Genomic DNA, 27,206 nt, shown 5'->3' with positions numbered 1-27,206 from the left:
GTAACTCATTGAAAATAGAGTTGTCATTGGTCATCTTCCTTAATGTGCACCAATGATTTTAGACTTTACTGATAATGTTTGTATGTTTAAACTTAATGCTTTTAGGATTGCTTATTGAGAAGTATGGATGATAGTAAATGACCTCTCTCCCCATTCCCTTATTTTTTTTTCTTCCTCTTCTTCATCCTTTTCATTTTCTTCATTATTTCTTAGAAGTAAGCACATAATCCAACAATTTGTGTCTTCTTTAAGTGGGAAGGAATAAAAGGAAATAAAGATGCTATGTTTGACAGAAATCAATAATCAGCCTGCCATTTCACTAGATCTAGTTTAAAATAAAAAGAAGATTAATGAAGAATGAGAAATCCCCATGAGGAAACGTCTACTCCTTGGGCCCTGAGTAGCAATGCCTCAGATATAATTCCATGGCTTCCTGATTCCTTACAAAAGGGTTTACACAGTTGTACCAGGCACTGTGCTAGGTTTAAACAGATGGGGCCCACAGAAAGGAAACCCCATAATGTATGAAATACATTTCTTCCAAATGTATTCAACATAAACGGGTAATCGTTTACCTTGAATAAAAATCTAACAGAAGGCTTTGTTTATACAGAGGAGCTTCCTAATGTGTCAGGTGCATGCTTACACATACCTGCTTAGGAGAGATGTTTGATGTAGACCAGATGGAATGGAAAATCTTAAGTGATCACAGCCAAGGTCAGATAAAATTCTGAAATTATAAGCCATCAGAAATAGAAAATTTGTGTTTATGCTACCTTTTAGGAGCATAGTGTGCAAAGCAAGATGCACATATGTACAGTAATTCATTTCTAGCTCTGCCTCTTCCGAGTCACTTCATGCAACAGTTGGTGCAGAAGGTAATGCCTAAATACCGCGTGTACCTGAGTACCTGAAACTGCAGAGGGGCTTCCATCGGGGAAATTGCTCAGAGTGAAATATTGCCAAGAAATCAGAATCCACGTTGTAGGTCAGCAACTCTGTCTTTCTCTCTCTCTCACTTTTTTCTCTCTCTCTTTCTTACTTGTGGCAATTTTGTAGAATGATGAATGTGCGTGGTCACTTTGCGACCAACTATTCAACCCACAAAATTTATTCTGGGGATTTTGTGGTAAAACGTGGTAGTCTTCTTAAAATGGTTTAGGAGGTAACTAAACCATATGGCTACTTTTTTTCTGAACCAAAATGTTCTTTTTTAAAATGCAATATTTGACAATTTTAAAAGTTTTTTTTTTTAAAGAGAGGCCTGAAATTTTAAGAGAAATTGTTTTAACCTAGTTGATTTCTTATACTTTATGCTGTAGTCTTGAAAATGGAAACACCGGATTCTTTATCCAGATGTTAAACCAATTTCATATCACCAAGATCTGTACTTTCATTATTTCAGTTTTCTATGTAGCTTTTTTTCTCTGAAAAGATTCTTCTGATTGTTTTTATCTTTTACTTCCTGTTGTTCTAACCACAGAAATTTCTTATACACTGAGAAACAGGAGTGGGGAATAGTAGTGTGGAATGATGGATTGAACAGTATGTAACTTCAAGATGAATATTTGAAGGATATATTCAATGTCAGCTAAGTTTTCCTGTAATACTTATATTAGTTTAAAGAGAAATTAAAGGCACCTTGTACACTTTAGAGGTATCATTGTATTGTTTTCTCACATTTTAAACAAAGCATTGTAAAGCTCATTTTGAGCTAATAAATTGGTTACACTGTTTTGCCATGATACTGAAGATTTTTAAAAGATCATAATTTGAGGGTCCAAGCTTCAGTTGGGGAAGAAACTCAATATATTGAATTTATTGGTATTTTGAGTCAAAGATAAATGTGCTTTTAAAAATTTATAGTGTTCTAATATCGTGAAATACTACTTACAACTCGGTTTAACTTGCTGGTAGGGAAATACTAAACTTAATGATGTTTTTTACTGTTATTATGTCTTGTCCTCCCCTGCCCCGATTTTGTTTCTAAACATGCGTTGTCTCCTTGCCTGCAGTGCTGAGACAAGGGCTGGCATTCAGTCAGATCTACCGTTTCTCCTTGTCCGACGGCACTCTTGTGGCCGCGCAGACGAAGAGCAAGCTCATCCGCTGCCAGACGACTAATGAGCCTCAGCTCGTGATATCATTACACATGCTGCACAGGTAGGCGGTCCTCCTTCTGGGAAGCCATCTCCCCTGCCCAGGTTAGGAGGGAAGGTTATGAAAGCAACAAGTCATCCTACAGCTTTTCAGTTTGGCTAGACATTTCTGTTGACCAACCCCAGGCATGTAAAAATGTAAAATTAAATTAAAATGTAATTGTCATTAACTGTTGGCTAAAAGACGGCTCATGATACTGACATTCAAAGTTGGGGCTACACTTTGAATTTTAGCCTTAATACTAATGAATTTTAAAACCCAGCTAGAAGAACACAGGCTAGCACTTTGCTCTGACATGACTGCCTGTTATATCAGAGAAGGAAAATGGATCACTTCTCAGATGTGGCACATGCAGGGCAGGGATATTAGCCACTAGAATGATTTCTGCTACTTCGTGTTTAAATCTAAAACTTTCAAATATATATATACTTAGAAGGAGTATTTGAGGTTGTTATTCTCAGGTTTAAATCAACTTTTTGACATTAGACTTTAAATTGAAGGTTAATTAACATTTCCATAAAAAAATAAAAGTAAGGAAAATTGAATGTTTGACTTTAAAGTAAATGTCTAATCTATAATGAAAAAGAATATGAAAACGAATATATGTATGCATATGTATGACTGAAACATTATGCTGTACAGCAGAAATTGACACATTGTAAACTGACTATATTCTTCAATAAAAAAAGAAAAAATAATAAAAATTTTTGAAAATTAAAAAAGTAAATGTCATAAACCATATTGTTTTAGAGCACAAACTTAGGGAAATGATTATGTTTCAATTTATATAAATATTTATGTGTGTCTACATGAAACTTTATGAGGTACTATCCAAAGATATATGAAGTTGCTCTGGTTAAAGAGTCACCTTTTATTACATTTCTCAATTATTGACTTTCTTATTTAGGAATTAAAAAGTCAAGCATCCCTATATGCCAACTATTAATAAATCTGACCTCAAACTGAAACAATTTGAAAGTGATTACAGACAGATGTGCCAGATTTCACCCCCTCTAACTGAAAGCTGACGTCTGACAATTTGTGAAGCCTGTTTTGTTTGGATTTGTGAACACATTTGGTAACTCACAAGTGACTGCCAGGCTGTAAATTAAAGCTCACAGGGCCTGGAAAATCATCCAGATCAGAAAAGCTGCTTTTAGTCATGTGTGCGGGAGTGGAGAGCAGGATGACAGACCGAGGGCAGCCCGAGCATCCCTCCCATGTTGTCTGACTTAGATTAGAGGCCCTTGCATCACCTTTCAGGGGGACCCGGGTGGGGCGATCTGTTAGACAGGTTATCTAACTCTAAACAGTTTTGGTAACTTTATTGGCTGTAAATCTTGCAGAGTTTCAAATAGTTAGGGGCAAGTTTTTTCTGTCTAATTTTCCTATTTGTCTTGAGCCAAGCGGACACATCAGCGCTCCAGGCTCACAGGTGTGTCTTTTGTCAGGAACTGTCATCTCCGGCAAATAACTGAAGACAGCTATACTTGTTTGGGTTGTTTTCTTTAAGATGGTACAAGTTCTCATGATAACCGTTTAATGAGAAAGATGTATTATGTAATTGGAACCTTTCTAACGTCTTGTCTAGCAGCTACGATCTCAATATGGTAGTAGTCAAATTTAAACACAGCCCCGTCTGTAAAACTACAAACATCTTAATGAGTTGACTGAAAAACACCCCTCTTGGTCCAAAACGATGCATGTTCAGTCTTGTCCGTCACTGCAGATTGCTTCATCAGAGTGTTATCTTTCCTTTACATGTAGTCTCTTCTTTTAATGAGGCGATCTCATTTGTTAAAGTTAATAACAACTTGCTAAGCATTCTTCCTTTTGTCTTGTGTTTCTTTCCTCATCCTACAGAGAGCAGAACGTGTGTGTGATGAATCCGGATCTGACTGGACAAGCGATGGGGAAGCCATTGAATCCAATTAGCTCTAGCAGCCCTGCCCATCAGGCCCTGTGCAGTGGGAACCCAGGTCAGGACATGAGCCTAGGTAGCAATATGAATTTCCCCATAAACGGCCCAAAGGAACAGATGGGCATGCCCATGGGCAGGTTTGGTGGTTCTGGGGGAATGAACCACGTGTCGAGCATGCAGGCAACCACTCCTCAGGGTAGTAACTATGCACTAAAAATGAACAGCCCCTCACAGAGCAGCCCTGGCATGAATCCAGGGCAGCCCAACTCCATGCTCTCACCAAGGCATCGCATGAGCCCTGGAGTGGCTGGGAGCCCTCGAGTCCCCCCCAGTCAGTTTTCCCCCGCGGGAAGCTTGCATTCCCCCGTAGGAGTTTGCAGCAGCACAGGAAACAGCCATAGCTACACCAACAGCTCCCTCAACGCGCTCCAGGCCCTCAGCGAGGGGCACGGGGTCTCCCTGGGGTCGTCGTTGGCTTCGCCGGACCTAAAAATGGGCAATTTGCAAAACTCCCCGGTTCATATGAATCCTCCCCCACTCAGCAAGATGGGAAGTTTAGACTCCAAAGACTGTTTTGGACTTTACGGAGAGCCATCGGAAGGTGCAGCCGGACAGGCCGAGAGCAGCTGCCACCCCGGGGAGCAGAAGGAAGCAAGCGAGCCCAGCCTGGCCCCGGCCGTGAGCAGCGAGAGGCCTGACAGCCAGAGCAGGCTGCACGACGGCAAGGGACAGACCAAGCTCCTGCAGCTGTTGACCACCAAATCGGACCAGATGGAGCCCTCGCCCTTGTCCAGCTCCTTGTCAGATGCAAACAAGGACTCCGCACGCAGCTTGCCTGGTTCTGGGTCGACGCACGGAACCTCGCTCAAGGAGAAGCATAAGATTTTGCACAGACTCTTGCAGGACAGCAGTTCCCCCGTGGACCTGGCCAAGTTAACAGCAGAGGCCACGGGCAAAGAGCTGAACCAGGAGGCCACCAGCACGGCTCCTGGTTCCGAGGTGACTACTAAACAGGAGCCAGTGAGCCCCAAGAAGAAAGAGAATGCACTACTTCGCTATTTGCTCGATAAAGATGATACTAAAGATATTGGTTTACCAGAAATAACCCCCAAACTTGAGCGACTGGACAGTAAGACAGACCCTGCCAGTAACACAAAATTAATAGCTATGAAAACTGAGAAGGAGGAGATGAGCTTTGAGCCGAGTGAGCAGGTAAGTTTGGTCATGGGTCCTGCCCAGTGTACTAATCCGTGTCCATCAGGGATTTTCTCCACAGGGGCATTCTGAGGCCTCAGGTGACTTGATAAAAACAAGCCTTCTCTCTTGTTCTTGGTTTGAAAGAGAGTTGATTCCCATTGGAGCTGCATGTTCCAAATGTCCAGTGAAGAGGGACACGGTTCTAGAGCTGGGGACGCTGACTTTTATTCTGTAAAGGGCCAAAGGGTAATATTTTAGGCCTTACAGGCCACATGGCCTCTGCCACAGATGGTCAGTTCTGTCACTGCAGCGTGAAAACAGCCCTAGACATTGCAGAAGCAAACGAGTGTGCTCTGTCCCTATCAGATTTATCCACAGGCACTGATATTTGAATTTGATAACAATTTTCATGTGTCACAAAATACCCTTCTTTTGATTTTTATTTTCAACTATTAAAAAATGTAAATCCATTCTTAGCTCGTGGGCCATGCAGAAACAGGTGGGGCAGGACTTAGCCGGCAGGCCAGCTGTGGCTTACTGACCCATTATTAGAAGTTACCTAAATTGGAGATAATCACTTCCTTGAAACTGGGCTTTGTCGGGAGAGACTTAATTAAATTATTTCTTATTCACCTTCCTTTCTTTTTAAGATCAGTCTGTCTGACTGGTTTTCAAACCGAATGAAGATCACTCTGTCTTTATTCGCAACCAAAACTTCTGATTAATGCTAAAGAATTTTGTAGACCATCAGTATAAAAAGCATCTAAGGAGAAATGGATAGTAGGAAAGGTGAGGTCAAGTTGGTATATCTGAGCCATCACATATAAACACAGAACTGAAATAACAGGTCACATTATGTTCTCATCTGAAAAATTAATTTCTTGAAAAAATCCAAGGTTATTAAAATAATACTCAGAATCATTCTAGATGATACTCTATAAGGAATTAGTGACATCACAGAGAAATGCAAACCGTTTAATATTTTTCTTTCTTTAAAAAAAAATGTTATTGGGGGAGGGTATAGCTCAGTGGTAGAGTACATGGTTAGCATGCCCAAGGTCCTGGGTTCAATTCCCAGTACCTCCTCTTTAAAAAAAAAAAAAGATTGAGTTATTGCTGACAGTAATGGCTTGGCACAAGGCAGTTCCTGGTAAATTGACAGCCAGCCAGGTTAACGATCCAGGGCTCCATCAACTCCACAGCCCCCGAGTGCTGCCTTATGATGTGAAGGCACAGCATGGCCCTTTCTGCTTAAAATGGTTCGCTGACTTGTCCTCGGCTCTTCTGTTGCAAGTGAGCATTTTAGCTGTGGCTGTCTTCAGGGACATAGTATGGATGGGAGAGGGGAGAGCAGCACCACTTAGGGTAACCTTGGACCTCCTAGGCAGAGGCCGCTGGGGCGGCCCCAGGATGGAGAGCACTGATGGGGGCAAGGCCGGGTGTGCTCTGCGGCCGGGCTCCTTCCAGGTCCTGGGCACGCAGCTTCCTGTCTTTCTTTCACTTTGCGATCTGGACAGCTTGCTTCCACTCCTGTGAGGCAGATAGGAGGCTTCAGGCCTTTGTGCCCGAACACAGTGTAGTTATGTAAACATCTTTGATGCTTAATCCTTAAACTTAGATGTGAGTGTGGAATTCCGTGTGACTGCTATCCTGTAATGCTGTAAGATCACTGGATGGAGGAAGCTGGGAGCTCAGCAGACAGTTAATAACAGTATCTTGGGTAGGATGTAGTGTAAAACCATATTGACAGCTGTGGATGGTGTCACCTTTTGAGGTTTAGTAGATTGGAATACCCAGAGCTAGTGGCAGTTCCAAGTGACACTGTCACTCAGGTCTCCTGACACATGCTGGAGGGCGAGATGGTGACTCATGAGGTCTACCTTAGCTTGGCAGCTGCGTGGCTGGCCCCTCCCTCCATAAACAGAATGTGCTATCCCAGGCCTGAGGCCCTCGGGACTTACAGGGTCAGGGAAAGGGGATGCTGTTTGGCATTTCCATATTTAAATGTATGATTATACTAATTTCATACAAGAAACTGACAAAAAAGAAGTTTGGGGGTTTTTCTTTTTCTTTTTAAAGTCCTTGAGCCACTTGCAGTTTCTAATTGGTGTTTAAAAGAAACATTTTTCTAGCCTAAATTGCCTCACCTTGGGAACACAAAGCCTAGAGTGTGATCAGCACAGATCTGTTACTTAAGGGGGGGGAACCATCTCTCTCTCTCTCTCTCTCTCTCTCTCTCTCTCTCTCTCTCTCTCTCTCTCCCTCCCTCCCTCTCCCTCTCTCTCCCCCCCCCTCTCCCTCTCTCTCTCTCTCTCTCACACACACACACACACACACACACACAAACACAGTTTTTTCTTAATGAAACCCAGTCCCTGGTTTTACCCTCCATCCATTCCCATTTAAAACTCCACCAAAAAAATAACTGCTGCAGAGCAATTTTAACATCGAAAACATTGCAACTTGAAGGGTTACCACAGGAAGCATGTTACCTAAATTTAGATCAAAGAATGTTACTTAAAGAAAAAAGCAGGGATTCTTTGACCTCCAAGTACAGATTGATTGGATCTCCTACCAACCCCCGTACTTGTTTACTGAAGACTTTCCTTTTGTTTCTTTTCAAGGGAACACATGTTTAGTCAGATAAACTTTTAACGACCCTGAATTGCAGAGTCTTGTTACTTTGATTCAGAGAAGAGCCATTAACGAGTGTGTGTTTGACCTATCACTGACTTATTAAGGGCAGGAAGTAATTCAATGGCGCTGTTATACTTAAAATAGCATTCTTCACTGGGTAGAGTATTTGAACAGCATTTGTTTCTGCAGTGTTTCACAACCAGCAGGAAAGAAGGGCAGAAAAATGTCGTGTGTTTACCAACCTGTAAGTTATGTATTTATACAATGGAGTATGTGTAAATGATGCTAACTAAAATGATACTCTTATGTTCTTTTCTTAATACTACTGAGCCACTTATGGTGAGTGTTTAGAAGTAGTCTAAAAAGAATTCCTTGTTATTTGGCTCCATTAGAAAAGCAAGCCATATTTTAAACTGGTAGTGTCCTGAGATTTTTCCCTCCGAATGAGGTAGAATTGTTACCATTTTTTAAAACAATTTTATGTTAGGCAGATGTGGTAAAATCATACTTTCTTTTAAAATTTTGAAACGCTGTTTTGTAATTTATTAGAATACGTGCATATGTTCTTTATGTTTCCTTCAGAGAACAAACTGATTTGACACATGAAAAATTCATAAAACCAGAAAAATGAAAAATTACAGAAATCAAGTTCAATTTGCATTTTGTAGAACTTTTACAAAAATCTTTCTGACTCATTTTCTGCCTGAAATAGTTTAAACCAACTATTCAAATTGATGTGGCTAATTTGAGCATTCGAATAGATGCCTAAGCAAAACTTTGAAGTATCTTGGCAAAGCATTTGAAAGGAAGGCATTAATCTTTTTGTCTTGTGAAGAAGTCATGCCTAACAAAGTGGATAGGAACTCGAAGAACTTGTGATGAGAATTAAAGCTTACAAAAATTTAGGGGTAGAATGTTTGGTCAGAAACTTAGTGTGATCAAATCCAGCTCTTTCAGAACTTACATGAACTGCAGAAGAAAATACCATAGTCATCAAATTTTATTGCTAGACAACCAAAGGCATATAGATACTCTCCTTGAAGAACATTTAAGGTAAAATTTAAGACCACTGGATAAGTTTACATGTGTACTGCAAAAATGGACGAGAAATGAACACAAACAAAGCCATATTATCTCTAGTGGGGAAGTGCATTATCTCACAATGCCTTTTTCTGAAAAACTGAATGAATTCAAATAGCGTTCATAGTTAATGGGTCTCCAAAAAACCAATTCCGTCTGAATATAGTATACCAAGAAGTTCCTGTATGGCTTTCTTCAGATAAGTAAGTGTTTAGTTATCTGTCAAAGCTAGACTGATCCACAGTTGAATTCGGTCAACTCTTAAAATGATAAAGGTTAAAATTTGAAAGTCAGTTTTAATACATGCTTTTGAAAAATAAAAATCAACCAAGGAAAATCATGGATTTTTTATGATCTAATTATTTGAAATAAAGAAGCAATAAATTGATTTAAACCATCTAAATATAGTTTAATGTATATTTGTATATACAGAGTAACTTTAGATTTATTTTAAATTTCTTATTATTAGATGCGAGAGTAGATCACAAAGTGAGACTCGTGAATCCTATCAATAGATCTCTTTGAAACTATCATAGTTGTTTTTCAAGTTTTTCAATGTTTTTCAAACCATTTGAGATGGTTTAAAGTATAATTTAATTCGTGTGAAAAGAGTGAAAGAAGGAGAGATGGGAGTCTAGACCAGACTGTTAATCTGTATTGTAAAAGCTTTCTTTACACACGTCTGGGATTGGGAGTAAATATAAGAGCCTCCACTGAAGGAAATAATATGCTTTATTATTGCTTATGTGAACCATTTATTTTGGATTCAAGGCATTCTGCAAAGCCTTCTTAAGAAACAGCTTATTACAGCGCACCCTTCTCACCCCTCCACTCACGATGAATTTCAAGGTCCATGTTTCAAAATACTCTACCTGAGACAGTGTTAGTTCTAGGGAAGCTGGTTTCCTAGGACAGCGATAAACTTCACAGTTTATTAGAACCTCTTTCTTACCTCTGTAGCTGTTTTCATGACACAACTATAAGGATATTTATCAAATGTGTATGAAACTTTTTTTCTGAGAAACTATTGGAATTTCTATGACAAACTGAGTTGATTCTGGGAAGTTTTTTTAAATTACAGGTTAACATGGTTAAAGGAACTCATTGGGTTGACTGAGTGTCCATTTCTGTGTCCCAGGCCCTGTCCTTGGAGGGCAGTAAATGTTGGCACTGCTGTTTGCACCATACGTATTCAGCAAAACATGGTAACAGCAGATTTGCAGTGTGACTTTACGCATACATTTAACTTGCACAGAATCGTCCATACACTTTCAGAAAGTGAAGAGGTGGATACTAAATGGCTCAGTAGTGTGAGCAGTCTTGCCCACTGTTGACCCCAGCGCGCTCGGGCCCTAGCGGAGTGATCATGCAGTGAGGACGAGATGGGACTGGGTTTTGGTTCCCATGAAGCTCCAGCAGTGCAAGGCTGCAGCTCAGGTTTTTAAGTGCAGCGTGACCCCCATGTAAACTTCATCATTTTGGACTCAGCCAAAGAAGCAGGGATGTGCTTCCATCCTGGAGGGAAAGCTGGCTGTGTTGCCCTTGGAGGGGACATTTAGGAAGGCTCCCTCCTGAGCTGTTCTCAGGATCATTTTGTCTGTCTCTGTCTATGTTTTAGGGTGCTAACTGGAACCTAACCCTTGTCTAAGATGTCTCTCTCCCAAATTTGATCCCTCCCTCTTTTGTCAGAAACGGGTAGCTAAATTAACTAGAAAATGGTCTTGTAGTTGCTCCTAACAATGTGATAGGAATTCCCTGGAAAATGGCTCTCCAAGTTCTTGCTAAGTTAGTTGACTATGAGTAGAATCAGATAAAATATCACTTCATTTTATCCTTTCTAACTTGAGAAATATGTCCAGTCAAAAGACTTCCTGTGTAGATATTACATTTGCGATAAACTGCAAAAACCTTAGTAAATCCAGCTCCTTGGGTGTAGGATAAAACTGTGAGCCATTCTGCTTTAAGTATACCTCCCACCAGACGTAAATGATTTCATGTGAATTGCCAGTGTAGACAAAAGTGTCAGTCATGGTCAAGGATTCAAAGTCCATCCAGTGACTTTGGGGAAATTGCCTAACTTGTGTTTTTCCACCTACACATCAAGAGAATCGTTCTTACCTTTCTCTTCACCGGAAAGTATTCCTGGCATTTAACTTAGCCATTTTCTTGTGTGGTTGCGCTGTCTGATTTTTAAGTACTTGGCACATAGGTAGGTTCTACTTAAAAGAACATAAATTCAGTTGAGCTCTTTGGAAGAAAAGCGCTGCGTATGAAATGGTGATAACGTACCTTGTTTTAATGTTGGTAATTGAAATAAAAATTATTTTAATACCGGGAAAAGCTGTAAGAAACATTTTTATGGCTTCTGTAAAGTCATATTAGTAGTAGATGCTGTGTTTGGGGACAACTTGTTATGCTGCTTCTCTTCGCTTGTCACCTAAACTGGGGAGTGACTGAGAAAGCCAGTGTCATTCGAAACTGAAAGTGTAAGCAGGAAAAAACACTCAAATGGAAAAGGCAGTTCCGAGCTATTCAGGGTTACTTCAGGCTCACCATGCGTTTTTACCCCTTGCTCTTAAAAAACAAAAACAAAAAACAAAGTTCTTTCTAAAAGGAAATGACCATTTACTAAATACTGATTTAGTATAAATTTGGGTCATATTTTCTGCTGGTTTTTTGTTGTTATTTATTCGGGAAAGTTAGCTACAAAACCTGGACCTGGGCTGTAAGTCATAGTACCCTTACGGCTAATTAGAAATACACATACTCGTGAATAATTGAATTATTAGCAGAAAATAAAGGGGTATTTATAAATTGCCAGTGAGTCACAGTGCTGGGGGAGGGCTTCCTCTCTAAATCAGTCTTCTCTGTTTTTACAGATGAGGAAATTGAGGACCAAGAGCTAGTTATTTGTCCTTTGTCTATTTAGTCTTTTTAAAAAATGATCAGTTAGGCCTGCATCCCCGTGGGTCTGCGTCTTATTTGGCTCTGGTGCCTTACATCATACGGGGTAGGTCTGTAATTGCAAATGGGCCTGCTGCGCCCACTCTTTGCATAGGACTGGATAAACTCCTCTGTTTGTTAACCGCAGCCTGGCAGTGAGCTGGACAACTTGGAGGAGATTTTGGATGATTTGCAGAAGAGTCAATTACCACAGCTTTTCCCAGACACGAGGCCAGGCGCCCCCACCAGATCAGTTGACAAGCAAGCCATCATCAATGACCTCATGCAACTCACAGCCGAGAACAGCCCGGTTACACCTGTCGGAGCCCAGAAAACAGCACTGCGAATTTCACAGAGCAGTGAGTATGAGATATCGGTGGTTATGGCAAGAAATTCCCATGTAATCACCATCAGAAACAGGGATTACTAAAATCTGACGCAAACAGCTTAGTCACTTCAAGGTTTTTATGGTCAAATAGCACCATCTACTGTCCTGGCCCTTCTAGGCAGTATGGAGAATGGATTCTAGGGAATGTGGCCCTCCTGCACACAGTCTGGTTGTTAATTTCATCAACACGAGTCAGACAGACCTGCATAGATAAGGTTCTTCAGATGATTGTCATGTTTCCCTTCATTTCAGTTACTGCCTGCACAAATGGAGTTTAAAATAGATTTTTGTGTGGCTAAATATGTGACTGAATACTTACAATACAGAAACTTAGAAAGTTATGCTGACTTTTTAGGAACTAAAAATATTCTTACCAAAATATTTAATCATTACACATGAAAGGGCTACACACACATCAAAAATAACTTGTCCTGCCCCTTAGGAATTCTCATACAGGTGTCAGTTTCACATGGAACTTTATCATAAAATGTTTCCTAAGTGCATTTTAAGTTTCATTAGTGTGATATAAAGCTGGAAGACCGTAGACTTTTATAAAATACATTTTTAATCGCTTCTTTTATTCCTTTTATTTTATATATTTGTGAGTTGAAGATGAAGTGTTTCTTCACTGTGGACACTTAGTTTACAAAACTGGATAGTTAAAGTTGTCCACTACTTTTGAGTGGAAGAAAATAATGTTTCCTGTGCCAGGGACATAATTTGTAGAAAGACAGAGAACCTCTTTAGTGTTAAATTGGTGAACAGAATGATTTTCCCCTCTTAAAATACAGTTTGACCCAAAGCTTAGCATCTGTTCTCAAATCAGAAATGGCAACCATCAGCCAAGTCACAAAATATCTTCAGTTAATAGATCCTTTCTCATGATTCCTGATCATTCAGAAAAAAAGTAAAACAAAACAGTTTTTATTTGCTATCTGTCAAAACCTGCCTATTTCTTAGGGATTGGAGGGTTACTTATGGCCCATGAGAGATCACAAAGTCAGAAAGCTCAGAAGTGAGTAAGAAACACACTAGCCAGTTTATGCTCATTACGCAGAGGAGTTAATGGAAAGCTGCATGGGAACGCATGGTTTTTCCTCTGTCTGTACCTCCCGATTGTATTCAGACAAGTGAGCAGTAACCAGGTAACTAAACTGAGGAAGTCATGATTAAGCATGTACATAATTTTGTATTCCAAACCCTAATTCTTCTAAATATTTCATTTCTTTGATTGATCGTTAGGAGTAAATGTTCTGTTTCGTACTGTGCTCCTATAATTTAGAGAAAATAAAGTACTTGATATTATTTGATACATTAGCTCTATGAATTGTAATTAACAGTATCTTTGTACTTTTAAAACAATTGTTGTCAAATTACTGGTTGTCTGTGTGATAGTATTGTGCCCTGGTGTAGTACTTACACACTAGACATTCTTGTGAACCAACCCTAGGAATTATTTCAAATGTAAATGTGTCTGAAACTTAAAGAAGTTCTGTTGAGAAGATGAAACAGGGCCCTAAAGCTTTTAATACTGACTTCAGGTACCAGAGTTCACACTTAAGGATTTTAAATTCCAATGAGAGTAGACATGTTTAACCTAACTCTAGCCTTAGGAAAGTCCAGTTAAGAAAATGATATTCTCATGTCCAAACCACATGTATGTCTGCAGTTGGTGCTATATGTGGGAAATGTTTATGGCTTCACAGCTCTGACAAAGCAATATTCCAAAGTTCAAATAATATAACATATGGGAAAAAACATATTAGTCGTTTACTTAGCAAGTAGAATTGAATATTAGAAGTAAGTATTGGAGAAAAATATATGGTAAGTGATAGACATGTTCTCTTTTTTTTTCCTTTCTTGTTTTGCAAGGCTGTCAAGAATAAGAGACTGTCGATTAGATTGTGAGTCTGTATTTTGGTGCCACACGTGTTTTTCGTCTGTGAATTTGTCTTTTATGTAGGCAATTGGTCCCTGACTGCATAGCTTTATTAGATTACAAATGACATTTTCCCTGAACACTACTTCTGTTACTATTCTTTTCCATTATCCTATATTAACCTTCAATTTTCATTTGTTTTCTCCTTAGCTTTTAATAACCCACGACCAGGGCAACTGGGCAGGTTATTGCCAAACCAGAATTTACCACTTGACATCACATTGCAAAGCCCAACTGGTGCTGGACCTTTCCCACCAATCAGAAACAATAGTCCCTACTCAATGATACCTCAGCCAGGAATGATGGGTAATCAAGGGATGATAGGAAACCAAGGAAACTTAGGGAACAGTAGCACAGGTAAGGGCTCAAATGCACTGTTAACTTTATTGGTGGGTTATTTAACTGATGATGTATTTCATCCACATCAAACTAGTAGGATTCTTCAAGTGAATTTTTTAACGTTAGGAACTAACATTTGAATGTAAGAAAATTCTGCAGATTTTCACCGTGAGAGGCAGTGGAAAACATTCCAGTAAACTGACCATTTTGTTCTGTGCTTCTTATTTTTACAAGGTTTCTAATCATTAATCCTGTAGCGTAGATTTATTTCATGTCTATTTCAGTTACTATTCTAGACACGGTAGCAGTACGTGTAAGATAATTTGGTGGTCGCTAGCTTCTCGTGGTAATCTACTGATAACCCCCAAACTTCTTATTAATCCATAGTTTGTATTTAGCGAATTTCAGAATGAAAGTTTAAAATGCAGCCAACCTGTTATGCTCATCAGTGGTAATGATTCTCATTCTGAAAAATACTAATCAAAAATAAAGAACTTTAAATGGTAGTACGCCTGGCATAATAGTTACTAATCCAGGGGCTCCATTTTTGAAGATGTATGAATTTGCCTGTGATCTGGTTTGGACCTTGACCTGTAGTGACTTAAGGTGTCTGCCAAAAGTTGCATATTCCTAAGTGGTAGCCTCTGCCCTGGCAGCTGCCGTGTTCCCAGTCCTCCATCCACTGCAGGTTAGAAATCATTGCAGCAGCATTAGTTGCTATTACCACTGCATCCTGTACCCTGTAATATCTGTTTATCACAGACACAGCAGGATGCTAAGTTTTTTAATGAACTTCTCACGGTTTACAGCTTTCTTCCTTTGTCAAAATGAGGTAATGGAGACAAAGATGTTGAAAGAAATAGGTGTTATAAAAAGAACTTACATTCATGGGTTTTAATTCTTGGTATTTTTTTTAGCTTAGTCTCTAATCCCTGTATGCACATTGCCATTTGGATAGTTAACTGAAACTGAGAGTTCAATTTAAGGGGAAAAGATGGGGTTTTTTTAACTTTATATTGTTGGTAAGCAATTCATGGGAAGTATGAACTATATTGTATTAAAATAGTTGATTCACTCAACAAATATTTTTATATCATTTTTTAAAAGAAAAAAGTACTGTTTTTATATGATTAAAATATTAATTGTAAAATTTTATAAGAGAAAAGGAGCCAGTGATTTATTAAAGGTGGCCCCCTGTTGGCGGAATGCAAGAAGATCTGGGTCAGGTCGGAATCTAGGAATTTGGGGATGGACCTGTATTCAAATCTGGGCAGCCTGGAGATGACTGGCATCCAGGCTGTGAGGGTCGTACAGTGCCTGTGCTTTGTTGCAAAAAGAAAAAACCCGAAAGAGACTACCCTGGTTATAATTACATTAATGTTTTTGAATTATGGATGATTTTCCCTTGTTCCTAGACTTCCTATAATTTTGTCATATTAATTAGGTAATAGATGTTTTTGAAAAATAAAATGCCTTTTCTCCCGTATCTTAGTATAGTTCAAATCTAGCCTTAAATGATTTTTTAAATATGTATTAATATAATACTGTTCTAACTTGTTCAGTCTAATTAATTACCCTTCACTCTCAATCATCCTAATGTAGTGCATTCTCATTTTACCAATGAAAACCCACCCACAATACATGTTCTCTCCATTTCTTAAATAAACCCTGTTTTCAGTTATTTATCATAATTAAAATAAATGAAAGCAAGCCACGCATTTGAAAGTGGAACTTTCACACATCCATCATTGAACACTTCGACTCCCCTGGGGTTGTTCCCCTTTAGTATATCAGGGTTTAGCAATGTTTGGCCAGTGCCAGCCTCCCGGGGAGGGGCCCGACGAGAGAGAGCAAACACGTGATCTGCTCGGCAGTGCTGTGCTTTTCTCACTGGTCCATGTGGTCGAACAGCTGTTACTATCTCAAGTGTAGAAGGATTTTCACAAGTCTGCCACACCCCGCCCTAGATCCCTGCCATCAGGAATGCGGTGGTCCAGGTTCACTGAGGTGGTGGGAGCTCCCTGGCCTTGGCCATAAAGAACTGGAATGGAGAGACCCTGTCATTTCCCCTGCTTCTGAGGCTGCCTTGGTCAGCTTTGAAACTTAACCAATAGTCATGCTCTGAAAGGGATTTGCAGATTTAAAGGCTGGCCTAGGCTTCGTGGGATACTCTCTGTGATTTGGGTTTATAATTAGAGTATTGATTATCAGTTTTTACCTTGTTCCTCTTAGCCTCACCTCCCTTTTGGAAAGTAAAGTGTTGACGTGTATGTCAGCTAATGTGATTCACTTCCTGAGGAAGGAAGTTGGGGTTATCCACACGCCACAGCACCTGTTTCTAAGTACATATGGGAACAATTTTAACAGCTTTTCCGAACTGTAAAGAGTGGCAAGTCCATGCTGTGAAAAACTTCGTAGTAATTGCCAGTTCATATTTCTTAGCCAAGGGCCCACGTCTGTCCCGGGGAGGGCGTCTGCTGTCGGGCCGTGTGTTAAGAACAGTTGTTGTGTACAGAGTAAGAGCATCTGGCGTTCATACGTGCTGACTATGTTTCCAGTCTCTGCACCTCTCAATTCTCTGGCTTGCCTGCAGGCATGATTGGTAGTAATGCTGCCCGGCCCACTATGCCAGCTGGGGAATGGGCACCGCAGAGTTCTGCTGTGCGAGCCACCTGTGCTGCTACCACCAGTGCCATGAACCGGCCAACCCAAGGAGGTATGATTCGGAACCCAACAGCCAGCATCCCCATGAGACCCAACAGCCAGCCTGGCCAAAGACAGATGCTGCAGCCTCAGGTCATGAATATAGGTAAGGTAGTTCCTGTGCTCTGTGCTCTTCATCTTTATGCTTTCTTAGAGGAGAGGAGCAGCTCCCTAAGTTCTGTCCAGACATGCTCCTATTGGCAGTTTAGGTAATCGCCCGTGTCAAGCTGCCATAAGTAGGCTTTTGCTGGAACTCTGCGTAGGATCATAGAATCATAAAGTCGCAGGTTTTCCAGTTACATGAGGAACCCACTACCTTTGTGATGTTTTATTCTCATTAAATTCTCTAATTTCAACTTTTATGGGGAGTGAATTAGAGTGTAACACTGTGAATGTAGTATAGATGATATTTTAAAGAAGTATTACAGTGATACAGCAGTGATTTCTAAGTCTTCATGGTCTTCAGAATCATCTCAGGACATTAAGATACAGATTCCTGGGCCACGGCCCTAGACTATGAAACCAGCTCTCCCAGGTCCTCACTGAAGGTGCAGGGTCTTACAGAACATCTCACAAAATGTAAGGATCACTGGAATTCTATTTGGATACAGTTCACGTGTTATTAAAATTAATGGTCTGATACATTGTGTGATACCATCTGTACATAATACCCAGAATAGGCAGATCTGGAGGGAAAGAAAGTAGATTAGTGGTTTCCCTGGGTTGGGTTTCTGGAGGGGGTTCTGGGGAGTGACTCCTCATGGTCATGGGGTTTCTTTTTTGGAGGAATGAAAATGTCCTAAAATTGATCATTGTGATGATTGTACAACTTTGCAGATATACTAACACCCACTGAATCATACACTCTAAATGGGCTAATTATATGGTATGTGAATTGTATCTCAGTAAAACCATTATTAACAAAAAATTAATGGTATGTGCAACTCAGACTTGATCATTTTCTTAATCATTGACATATTAACCTTCCTCTTATCGTGTACATTAGCTTAATTCAGATAAGTTCATGTTTATGTACTTTTTCATATTCTTAAATAATAATAATGAGTCAGAGCTAAATCATTAACAGGAAGATGCCAGGATTGTTTTGACAAGATCATGCAGAATTCTACCCCCCAGCATCGGTTTTCTTTTCCAGTTTAATTGCTCAGCACATTTTGGTTTATTGTTTCTGAAAGATGACATTCATCTTGCCTTTCTACAGAGAATTTACTTGGAACTAATATGTGTTCCGTAAACATAAATTCACATAATTTGAAGCTTGCATGAAAAATGCTAAAGATGGCCAGATTTCCATGCAAAAATAACCTGGGAAGTTTTAAAACTAATGATTCATTCATTTAAAAATCAGAATAATAAATCCCTTCTATCCAGAAACTTCATTTATCCTCATTCTTCATTGAAGGGCACCTGGCTTTTGAGCTCGAAATAAGGCTTTATGAGCTTCATTGTGTAGCTGAGTTTCTCTGATCTTTTAAATAAACTCAAAAATGCCGTTAACAACAACAACAAAGCCGTGAAGTCAATAGAAAATTACTGTTGAAATGTAAGCAGGTCTACAGATAATGACAATCAAATCGTTAAAGAGCTCATGTCATTAGCTTAAACATTAGCTTTAAATTCCTAACAAGAATTCCTAAGAAAGAGCACATCTGAGTTGCCTGGGCCTCCTTTCTGCTCCTCTACTCTGGTGGAAGGGTTAACTGCAGTGCAGTCCTTTAAGTTTTGAAGCAGGTAGTGTAGACCAGCACTTCTCAAAAGTATGTCCAGGACGCCATGCCCTCGGGGGTCTGCAAGGCCAAAACTATTTCTATAGTAATATTAAAATTATTTATCTTTTTCACTCTCATCCTCTCATGGACATACAGTAGAGTTCACTAAAAAAAATCTTGTTTATGTTGCAAACAAACAAAGTCATTGGAAAAGAGATCAAATTTATAGTTATTAGAAGGGAAGTGGGGGGAGGAGGAATCAGAGGAAGGCAGTCAAAAGGTTCAGATTTCCAGTTATAAGATAAGCAATTTCTAGGGACCTAACATACAACGTGACTAATATGAACACTGCTGTATGTTACATATGAAAGTTAGTCTGAGAGTTCTCATCACAAGGAAAAAAAATTCTTTTTTTTCATTTGTGTCTGTTCACTAAACTTAATCATTTCATGATGTATGTAAGTCAAATCATGCTGAGCACCTTACACTTGCTGTGCAGTGCTACGTGTCAGTTCTATCTCAATAAAGCTGGAAGAAAAAACCTTGCTTATGCTAACGTAGTGGATTTATTATGATGATTTTTAAATAAATTGATAATCATTTTCCAGTTTTAGTTTCTTTCCATTTCAGTAAATATCAGTAAGATACAACATCCTTGAAAGCTTTAAGAACCTCCCAAGTACAAGAGGTTTGGACAGCTGGTCTAGATAGTCCCTGAAGTGAGTGATTAGTCTTAATATTTATTGCCCTTTTTTAAAAAACCAAAATTCTGTCATTAGCTTCACCTCATTATTATTGCTTCTTTTTCATTTTCTGTGAGCCAGATACTTCACTTTATATAATGTAGCTGAAACAGACACTTCCCTGATTACAAGTTGTAAGATGTGGGGGTTGTTCTATTCTCTCCTTTTAGGGTCATCTGAATTAGAGATGAACATGGGGGGACCTCAGTATAGCCAACAGCAGGCACCTCCAAACCAGACCGCTCCGTGGCCGGAAAGCATCCTGCCGATAGACCAGGCCCCATTCGCCAGCCAGAACAGGTGAGTGCTGGGCACCCAGGAGGCCCAGAGCGAGTTCCTGAGTTCCGTGAATTGCCTCAGGCCAGGCCAGAAGTCCTCTCTCCCCTTTGAATAGTTGGTGCCTGATCAGTTGTCATCTATTCACATTTTATCATTAACTGAGCCGGCAGTGCAGGGGTGTGGGGGGAAATCCAAAAATCAGTGTGACTTAGGGCATGACTTTAAAGAAGTTACAATTTAGTCGGGAAATAAAATATGTAGACTGATAGCTGTAGTATGAGGGGTGCTATGTGCCTTAAGTGCTGTGAGAGAAATCAACCATACTTCAAGAGGTCATACAGTTGAGGTGACTGGGGAAAGCTTCAGAGCCTGGAAGAAAGGGTATCACTGCAGGAAGCAGAGACACAGGAAGCCAGTCCGTCTGGCAGAGCAGCGCCCTCAGAGCTGGAGGTTACAGAAGCGTTCAGGGTAACAGAGAACAGTCTGGTTTTATGTTATGTATATTCCACCACGTTAAAAAAAAATAAAATAAAAGCCAGTATCAGAAGATTTGGCTGTAAGAGTAGGTTAGTAATAGATTTATAGAAGGTCCTAAATACCAAACTCTGAAGAATTCAGCCTTTTTTTCATTCAGACATTGAAGAAATTTTTTGAAAAAGAAAGCTGTATGTGATCAAGGTCGATTGAATATTTTTGGTGCTGATTATCAGTCTAATCATCTTTGGTCTCTTGTAGTTAATCTTTTCTAATTGCTCATGAAATATTTTTGTATTTGCTGTGCTGTAGTTTCCATGCATCATGTCTGGGTGTGGGTTTATTTATACTGCTTGGTATTTGGTATATGTTGTGCCTTTTTTAATCTGTGGATTGGTGTTTTTCATCAGCTCTGGAAATTTTTAGCCTTTATCTACTGCCCCTCCTCCATTTTCTCTATTCTTTCTTTCTAAGATTCTGGTGAGATATGTTATACCATCACTTTCTACATTAGATTTTCAAAAATTCTACCCTCAATTTTTTTTTTTTTTTTTGGCAGGGGGAGGTAATTAAGTTTACTTATTTATTTTTGGAGGAGGTGCCAGGGATTGAACCCAGAACCCCATGCATGCTAAGCATGTGCTCTACCGCTTGAGCTACACCCTCCCCCAGTTCCTTAATTCTTAATTTATATATTTTCCATCTCCCTATCTCTCTGTACCACATTCAGGATAATTTATTCATATCTATATTTCAGTTCATTAATTGTCTCTTCAGCTGTGTTTAATCTGGTTATATTTTTCATGTCTAAAAGTTCTGTTTGCCTGGTCATCTTTCATAGTCTCTTATCATTGGCTTATTTTCGTGATTCCGTCTGTGTATCTTTAAACATTACATTCATCATTATTTTCTAAATTTCTTGAATCGGTAATTCCAATATATGGATTTCTTGTGGTTCTAAATCCAGTGATTGACTCTTACTCATGGTGGCCTGTTTCCCTGCGTATTTTGGTAATCTTTCATTGGGAGTGCCTAGCTGATCTTGAGACACATCAGAGTTGTGTTACATGCATAGTCCCATTGTTTTTTAGCAAAGCACTGGAAGCACAGACATCTCGGAGGTGACCTTGAGGGCTATGTGCTGCTTGGCTGGTTGGGTGGGCAAAGAGCCCTGAGGCAGGGGGCTAGTTAGGAGACTAAACAAGAGGCAGTGTGTGCACTTAAAGGATCAGGCAGTGTTTTCTGGAAGGCAAACAAATTAGAAGGCTTAAACTGGAGAAATGTAGCCTTGAGGCTCACATGTAGAGAGTTCGGGTTGGAGCCCCAGTGAGGACCTTACTGCAGACTGAACATTTTGTCCTTTTCGAGTTATTCTAGTCTAAAATTATAAAATACTTTTATCAAAGTTACAAATGATGAAAGCAGGGTTTCTGAAATTTCATAAGGGTAGAATATTTCCAGAGCTTCTTGTTTAAAAAATACATATACACACAGGTTTTGTAGTGACTCCTCCTCCGGGCCGAAGTGCTGCTGCTTACTAGCTCAGCACGGTGGTGTGGTGGCCATCTTCCTTTCTGTATCTTAGGGGGCTAATAAGAGTCAGAGGATCAGTGAGGTTTTAAAGAAGCAAAACAGCAGAAGATGGATGTGAACCCAGCAATAGGCTGTGTGAGGAGAAGTTGGGTTATTTCACTGAAAGAAATGAAGGTTAGGGCAACTGCTTCATACCTGTTTTAGGGAGATAATGGCGGAAGGGTAATTGCCAGCTGTATTCCGTTCACTCGGGGAGAAACCAGTGTTTTCAAACCCCACTGTGTCTGTGACCATCTCCGAGGTCTCCTGGAAAGGCGGGTCTGGGCGAGCCCAGGGTTCCGCGTGTCTCACAAGCCCCGGGGGAAGCCAGCACCGCCGCTCCTCCCGATACACTTTGCGTAGCAGCGAGGCCGTGGGAGAGCGGACGGAGGAACCGCAGTTGGTCAGTGTGGCTCTTGCTGGACCAGCGTGGCCTCCTCCACTGGGTGTGCTTGGAACAGAGCACCGCGTCAGTGACCACTGCAGTCCTTTCTCAGGGGTGCTACTTTCTCAGGGTCCTTCCATCTCTTCAAGTCTAATTTCATGGTGTCAGTGAGTATTGTGCTTTTTCTAAATATGTTTGATATGTTAAAAAAAAAATCCATTTCCATGGAAACTCACTCATAATAAAAATGTAGTGCAGTAGTTGAATCCAGCACCTGATAGTTGTTTTTGGATGAAATGTCCAAGATTAGTTTTCAGGGAAAGCTAGGCCCAAAGTTCGGGTTTTCACTGTTGCCCAAGCAGAGGAGGGTGCTGTTAAAACAAAAATGTAAGAATTCCAGGGTACACACTGCATCCCGTTACAGAGCTAGCTGGTGGGGTTTGCTGCGGGCACTTCTGTGACTCAGCACTGCCCCCCCCCTTCTCTTGCTGCTGCCATTACTGTCTGTTCTCTTTGTATGAGAACTCTGGGTGAAATAAAACATTTTCACTACTTTTAAAGTTATTTCAGTTCTTCCAGACATTAACTCCTCTTATTTTAAATAATTCACTTTGGAAGAAATTTATGACCAGCTTTATGGTAGTCTTACTGTCACAGAAATTCAAAAATGATGGATAACAAAGGTTCTAACCATGTCTCTCTTTTAAGATAAAAGAAAAGCAGTGCTTTTTCCTTAGTCCCCTTTGTAAGTATCACCATTAACAGTTTATATTTTTACTACCTACGTATTTAGAAATAGGTTTCTTCAAGTTTTATGAACCCAGCATTAGTTTATATACCCATTTCAGAAAGGCAACAATTTAGCCCTAAAGATCTCTTAACATATTTGTGTACTTATTTATTTATAGCTGAATTTTCATTCTCTGTATTTCCATTGTTTTTCCCCCTTACTCATCTAGTGTGTAAGAGATGTTTAAAATACAGCCCCAAATTTATAGGTGATTTTTTTTTATGATTTTTTGATTTATAAAAGCGAACAGTAGCTCCCTTCCTTGAAAGACTTCCTTTCACATTAAGTTCAAAATTTCTGAGTTAATCTGCTTTTCTCTTATTTGCAATGTGTCTAAAAGTATTTCTTTGGTTGACTATTTCTCATCACATAGTAGCTGCTACTTTTTTTGCAGAACTTTGAAAGTACACATGAAAAAAGCTGGGATCGGAAATACGGATTGGTATTTTTTCTCTAAGGCAAGCCTATCATGATGTCTCTGGGGGAAGTGACGTAACTCACGGTGTGCCCAGATTTATAATACCCAGCCACAACACAGTGTGTTTTTCTGAGTACAGGTTACGATAGCTATCTTGGCTAGGTCAGGGAACCTTTTATTTTCACCAACTGGAAACTTACTGAACCTACACAGTTCAAGAACTGGTCCAACAAAGAGATATAAGATGTCCTCACCAGGCACGGTCAGAGGTTGATGTTTTTAAATAAATGTCAACATCAAGACCATGTAGATGGTCCTAGAGCTGAGAGTTGGGGTGGTCAGGAGTGGCTGTGCAGGAGCTCCATCGACCCTTCTGGGAAGGGAGGATGGTAGCTGGAGACAAGAGTGGGAAGTGTGGGGTGAGAGGTCTTAGCCTCCTGGCGATGCACATGGCATCTTCTGGGAAAAGACCAGTTGCCCAAGGTGGCTGGGACCCACAGGGAAGTCGTGGACATTACCCTGGGAGAGGTTAGGCTCTACCAAAGTGTGTGAGTCCTTGAATTCCACCACCACCCTGCCCCAGGGCCTTAGACATCGTCCTGGGACAGTGAAGCAAGAATTTTGAGTCAGCTCAGTAAAGTGTGCTTTGGGAAAAGGAACCTGACAGCGTCACATCAGGAGGACTGGAGAGAGACTAAGCATCTTGAGTCCCCGCTTGCACTGCAGGGGACCTTAACCACAGTAGGAATCTGGGTCACACAGTGTAATTTTTTTAATTAAAAAGAAAAAAGCATGTAATAAAAACGGGTTATTTTACTATTATGTAGGAAATCATATACATGTGAATGAACATGTGCATTAGATTTTTTTTTTCCTTTAAGCACTTGGCTGTGTCTTTCCTGGAGTGAGGTTGTCTTACAAAGGTACAAGATGCTCTCCCCTCCCTTCCAACCCTGCCTCTCAGTCTGATGCACACCGGGCATCTGGGTTCAGGTGGAGCCCCCGCAGCCTTGCTGGAGTTAAAAGTCGATTTCCCGTTAGCCCACCATCAGCAGGGAGATCTGGGGTGGCGGTTGTGGTTGTGGAGGAAGACAGCTTATAAAGAAACAGAAGTTGAAAATTATGAAATAAAGCTAGAGAAAGAAAATATTTAATACCTCACTGAACTAGCATCTTTGGGGAGTGAGGTCCCAGGTCTAAGAGAGGTTGGTAAATGGACAGCTTCCATTCCTGGCTGGCTTGAACTAGTTGCCCATGAAATTTACCACATCTAAATGTTGGTCATTCCTCTTTGGGGAATTTCCTCCGCTCTTTGCTTCCGTGACTTGCAGGCCTGTGGTTTTTCTCCTCGTTGCCACTGTGTCTGCTCCTTCCTCCCACTCTCTGAGTGTCACAGTCATGGAGTGATCTGATCACAGGTGTGCTAAAAAAGTTAATTTTGGGAGAGTGTGGCAGCGGAAGGGTGGGGGAGGCGCTATTCTGGTGCCTGGCGTCTCTGAGAATCGCGGCGGTGACCAGAAGAGGCTGGTGGAGAAGTGCCCCTGGCCAGAGCAGGGCCTCCGAGAGTGCTGGCCTTCGTAGCTTGGATGGAGCGGGGTGGGCGGTGTGGCACACACACTGTGCTTGTGGTGGTGGCTGCACTGCCCCTTGGGGTGCCTTGGTGGCCCCGGGATGAGGGCTTAGCTCCGGGGCGGGATGAGCAGTGTCGTCAAGGGCACACTTCATTGGGTGATTTTCTTCACAAGCGACTGGGGCTAGATGGAGAGTATAGATTGTAACGTACTGGGTTAGAGCCGTGTGAAACTGTCTGCTTTAATACTCAGCGTTTCAGGATTCTAGGCCAAAGTGACACATAGCTGTCTTTAGAAAACATGGTACCAAACTGGATAGGTAATTCACCCCTCAGTGAGTGTCATTGCTTAAGATGGGGGTACTTACCTATAAACTTGATTTTCTCCAAAACGCCATGTAGTAACTCTGAGTACAAATTGGATTATCTTTTCCTCTTTTGGTATTAAAGTAACCCAGAAGCTCTTTTTTTTTTTTTTTCTTTCCTTTTTTCATTTTTATCAGAAGCTCTTTTTAATAAGCTCTCCCAGTGAATTTTGTCAGTGAGTTTTAATTCATGTACCGCATAATTTGGAGTTTAGTGTTAAGGTTTTTATTCCCTTATATAATAACAAACTTAGTTTGTGTGTTCATGATCTAATTCTCCTGACTAACTCAGGAAGTCTAACAGCCACACTTCTTGAGGAATTTAATAAGTGTTTACAAGTCCCACTTCTGCATGACTAAGAAATTTCCTTTTAGTCCAGCCAAGTGTAGTCTAACAACAGCTGAGTTCAAAAAAAAAAAACTTAATGGAGCTTTTATGCTCCCGGCGGTCAAGTCTCCCCCCAAAGGTTATCATAGCCTGGTGTGAAATGAGACTGCAGTCAATTCGTCTTTCCTGCTAAAACTCAGAAATGTCCTTTGATGACTTTAGTGCAAAGTTAAATGTGTATGTGCTTGAGGAGTCAGCGTAGATTTGTGGGAACAGTAGTCAGGTGGGCCCTGGAATCGCCTGGATCAGTGGTGAATCCCAGGTTTGCAGCGTCTGCCTGTGTGAGTGCCACCAAATGGTGTGACAACCTCTCTAATTCTCAGCTTTGCCAGCTTTAAAGAGGGGGCAGTAAAAACAAAGATCATTAACAGCTAAGGCCTAGATGTGTGTCCGGCCTCTGTTAGGCACTGAACAAAAAGTGTATCTACTATCTGGGTTGTCTTTTTGTTCCATGTCTGGCTGGTACAGTATTTCACTACTTTTGTCTTTAAGGGGAAAAAAACGTTCTCTAGTCCACGAGCCCAAGACGAACCTGTCTCTCCACAGGCAGCCGTTCGGCAGCTCTCCAGATGACCCACTCTGCCCACACCCTGCAGCTGAGTCCCCAAGTGACGAAGGTGCTCTCCTGGACCAGCTCTACTTGGCCTTGCGAAACTTCGATGGCCTGGAGGAGATCGACAGGGCTCTGGGGATACCCGAGCTGGTCAGCCAGGTAGGCGCCGGGCGAAGCTGAGGCTGGCGGGGGCCAAGCACTTCGTGGGCACGGAGGTGTCTGTTTTCTCTTGTTTACAGATAACCTGCAGTCTGCTTTTTAGAATACTTCCTTACCTCGTAACAAGCAAGCACTGTTTTCTGTCTCCCCGTCCCCTTGTTACTCCCACAGAAACTTTTGCCCAAGAATGGTAGATACTGAGAATGAGCTTTACATAGAACTCGGGCTGGTGATGGGGAGCTACTTGTCTAAAAGAATACTTTGCACATAAGTTAGCAGAGGTTATTTTAAAGGTAGCTGCCATCCAGTAGTCATTTTGACCTCTGCTTGGATTTAGCCCACAGTCATGTGGAGGAGATTTAAGCATCCATGGGAGGGAAAATGAGGAAGGTAACCAGCCCTAGTGTGCTTATGTAGCTTCCCCCTCCTGGTAAGTAAAGTAATTCCCTGCCTGAAGACTACTTCACGGCGAC

General features: G+C 40.8%; 1 protein-coding gene across 11 annotated transcripts in view; it reads left to right on the top strand.

Moving 5' to 3' along the window:
• NCOA2 (nuclear receptor coactivator 2) overlaps positions 1–27,206 on the top strand; it is a 227,431-nt gene that overhangs the window by 182,357 nt on the left and 17,868 nt on the right. For 8 of the 11 annotated variants that reach the window (XM_074354938.1, XM_074354941.1, XM_074354940.1 and 5 more), the window contains 7 exons: positions 2,016–2,163; positions 4,024–5,293; positions 12,087–12,297; positions 14,416–14,622; positions 17,198–17,413; positions 19,951–20,080; positions 26,514–26,733. In XM_074354938.1, the coding sequence (XP_074211039.1) occupies positions 2,016–2,163; positions 4,024–5,293; positions 12,087–12,297; positions 14,416–14,622; positions 17,198–17,413; positions 19,951–20,080; positions 26,514–26,733 (2,402 nt within the window). The remainder of the gene's footprint in view (positions 1–2,015; positions 2,164–4,023; positions 5,294–12,086; positions 12,298–14,415; positions 14,623–17,197; positions 17,414–19,950; positions 20,081–26,513; positions 26,734–27,206) is intronic. The other 3 variants (XM_074354939.1, XM_074354942.1, XM_074354943.1) reach the window with 3 other exon arrangements.

The sequence above is a fragment of the Camelus bactrianus genome, chromosome 29, assembly GCF_048773025.1.
Source record: "Camelus bactrianus isolate YW-2024 breed Bactrian camel chromosome 29, ASM4877302v1, whole genome shotgun sequence".
Lineage (NCBI taxonomy): Eukaryota > Metazoa > Chordata > Mammalia > Artiodactyla > Camelidae > Camelus > Camelus bactrianus.
This window is presented reverse-complemented; position numbering and strand designations above follow the sequence as displayed.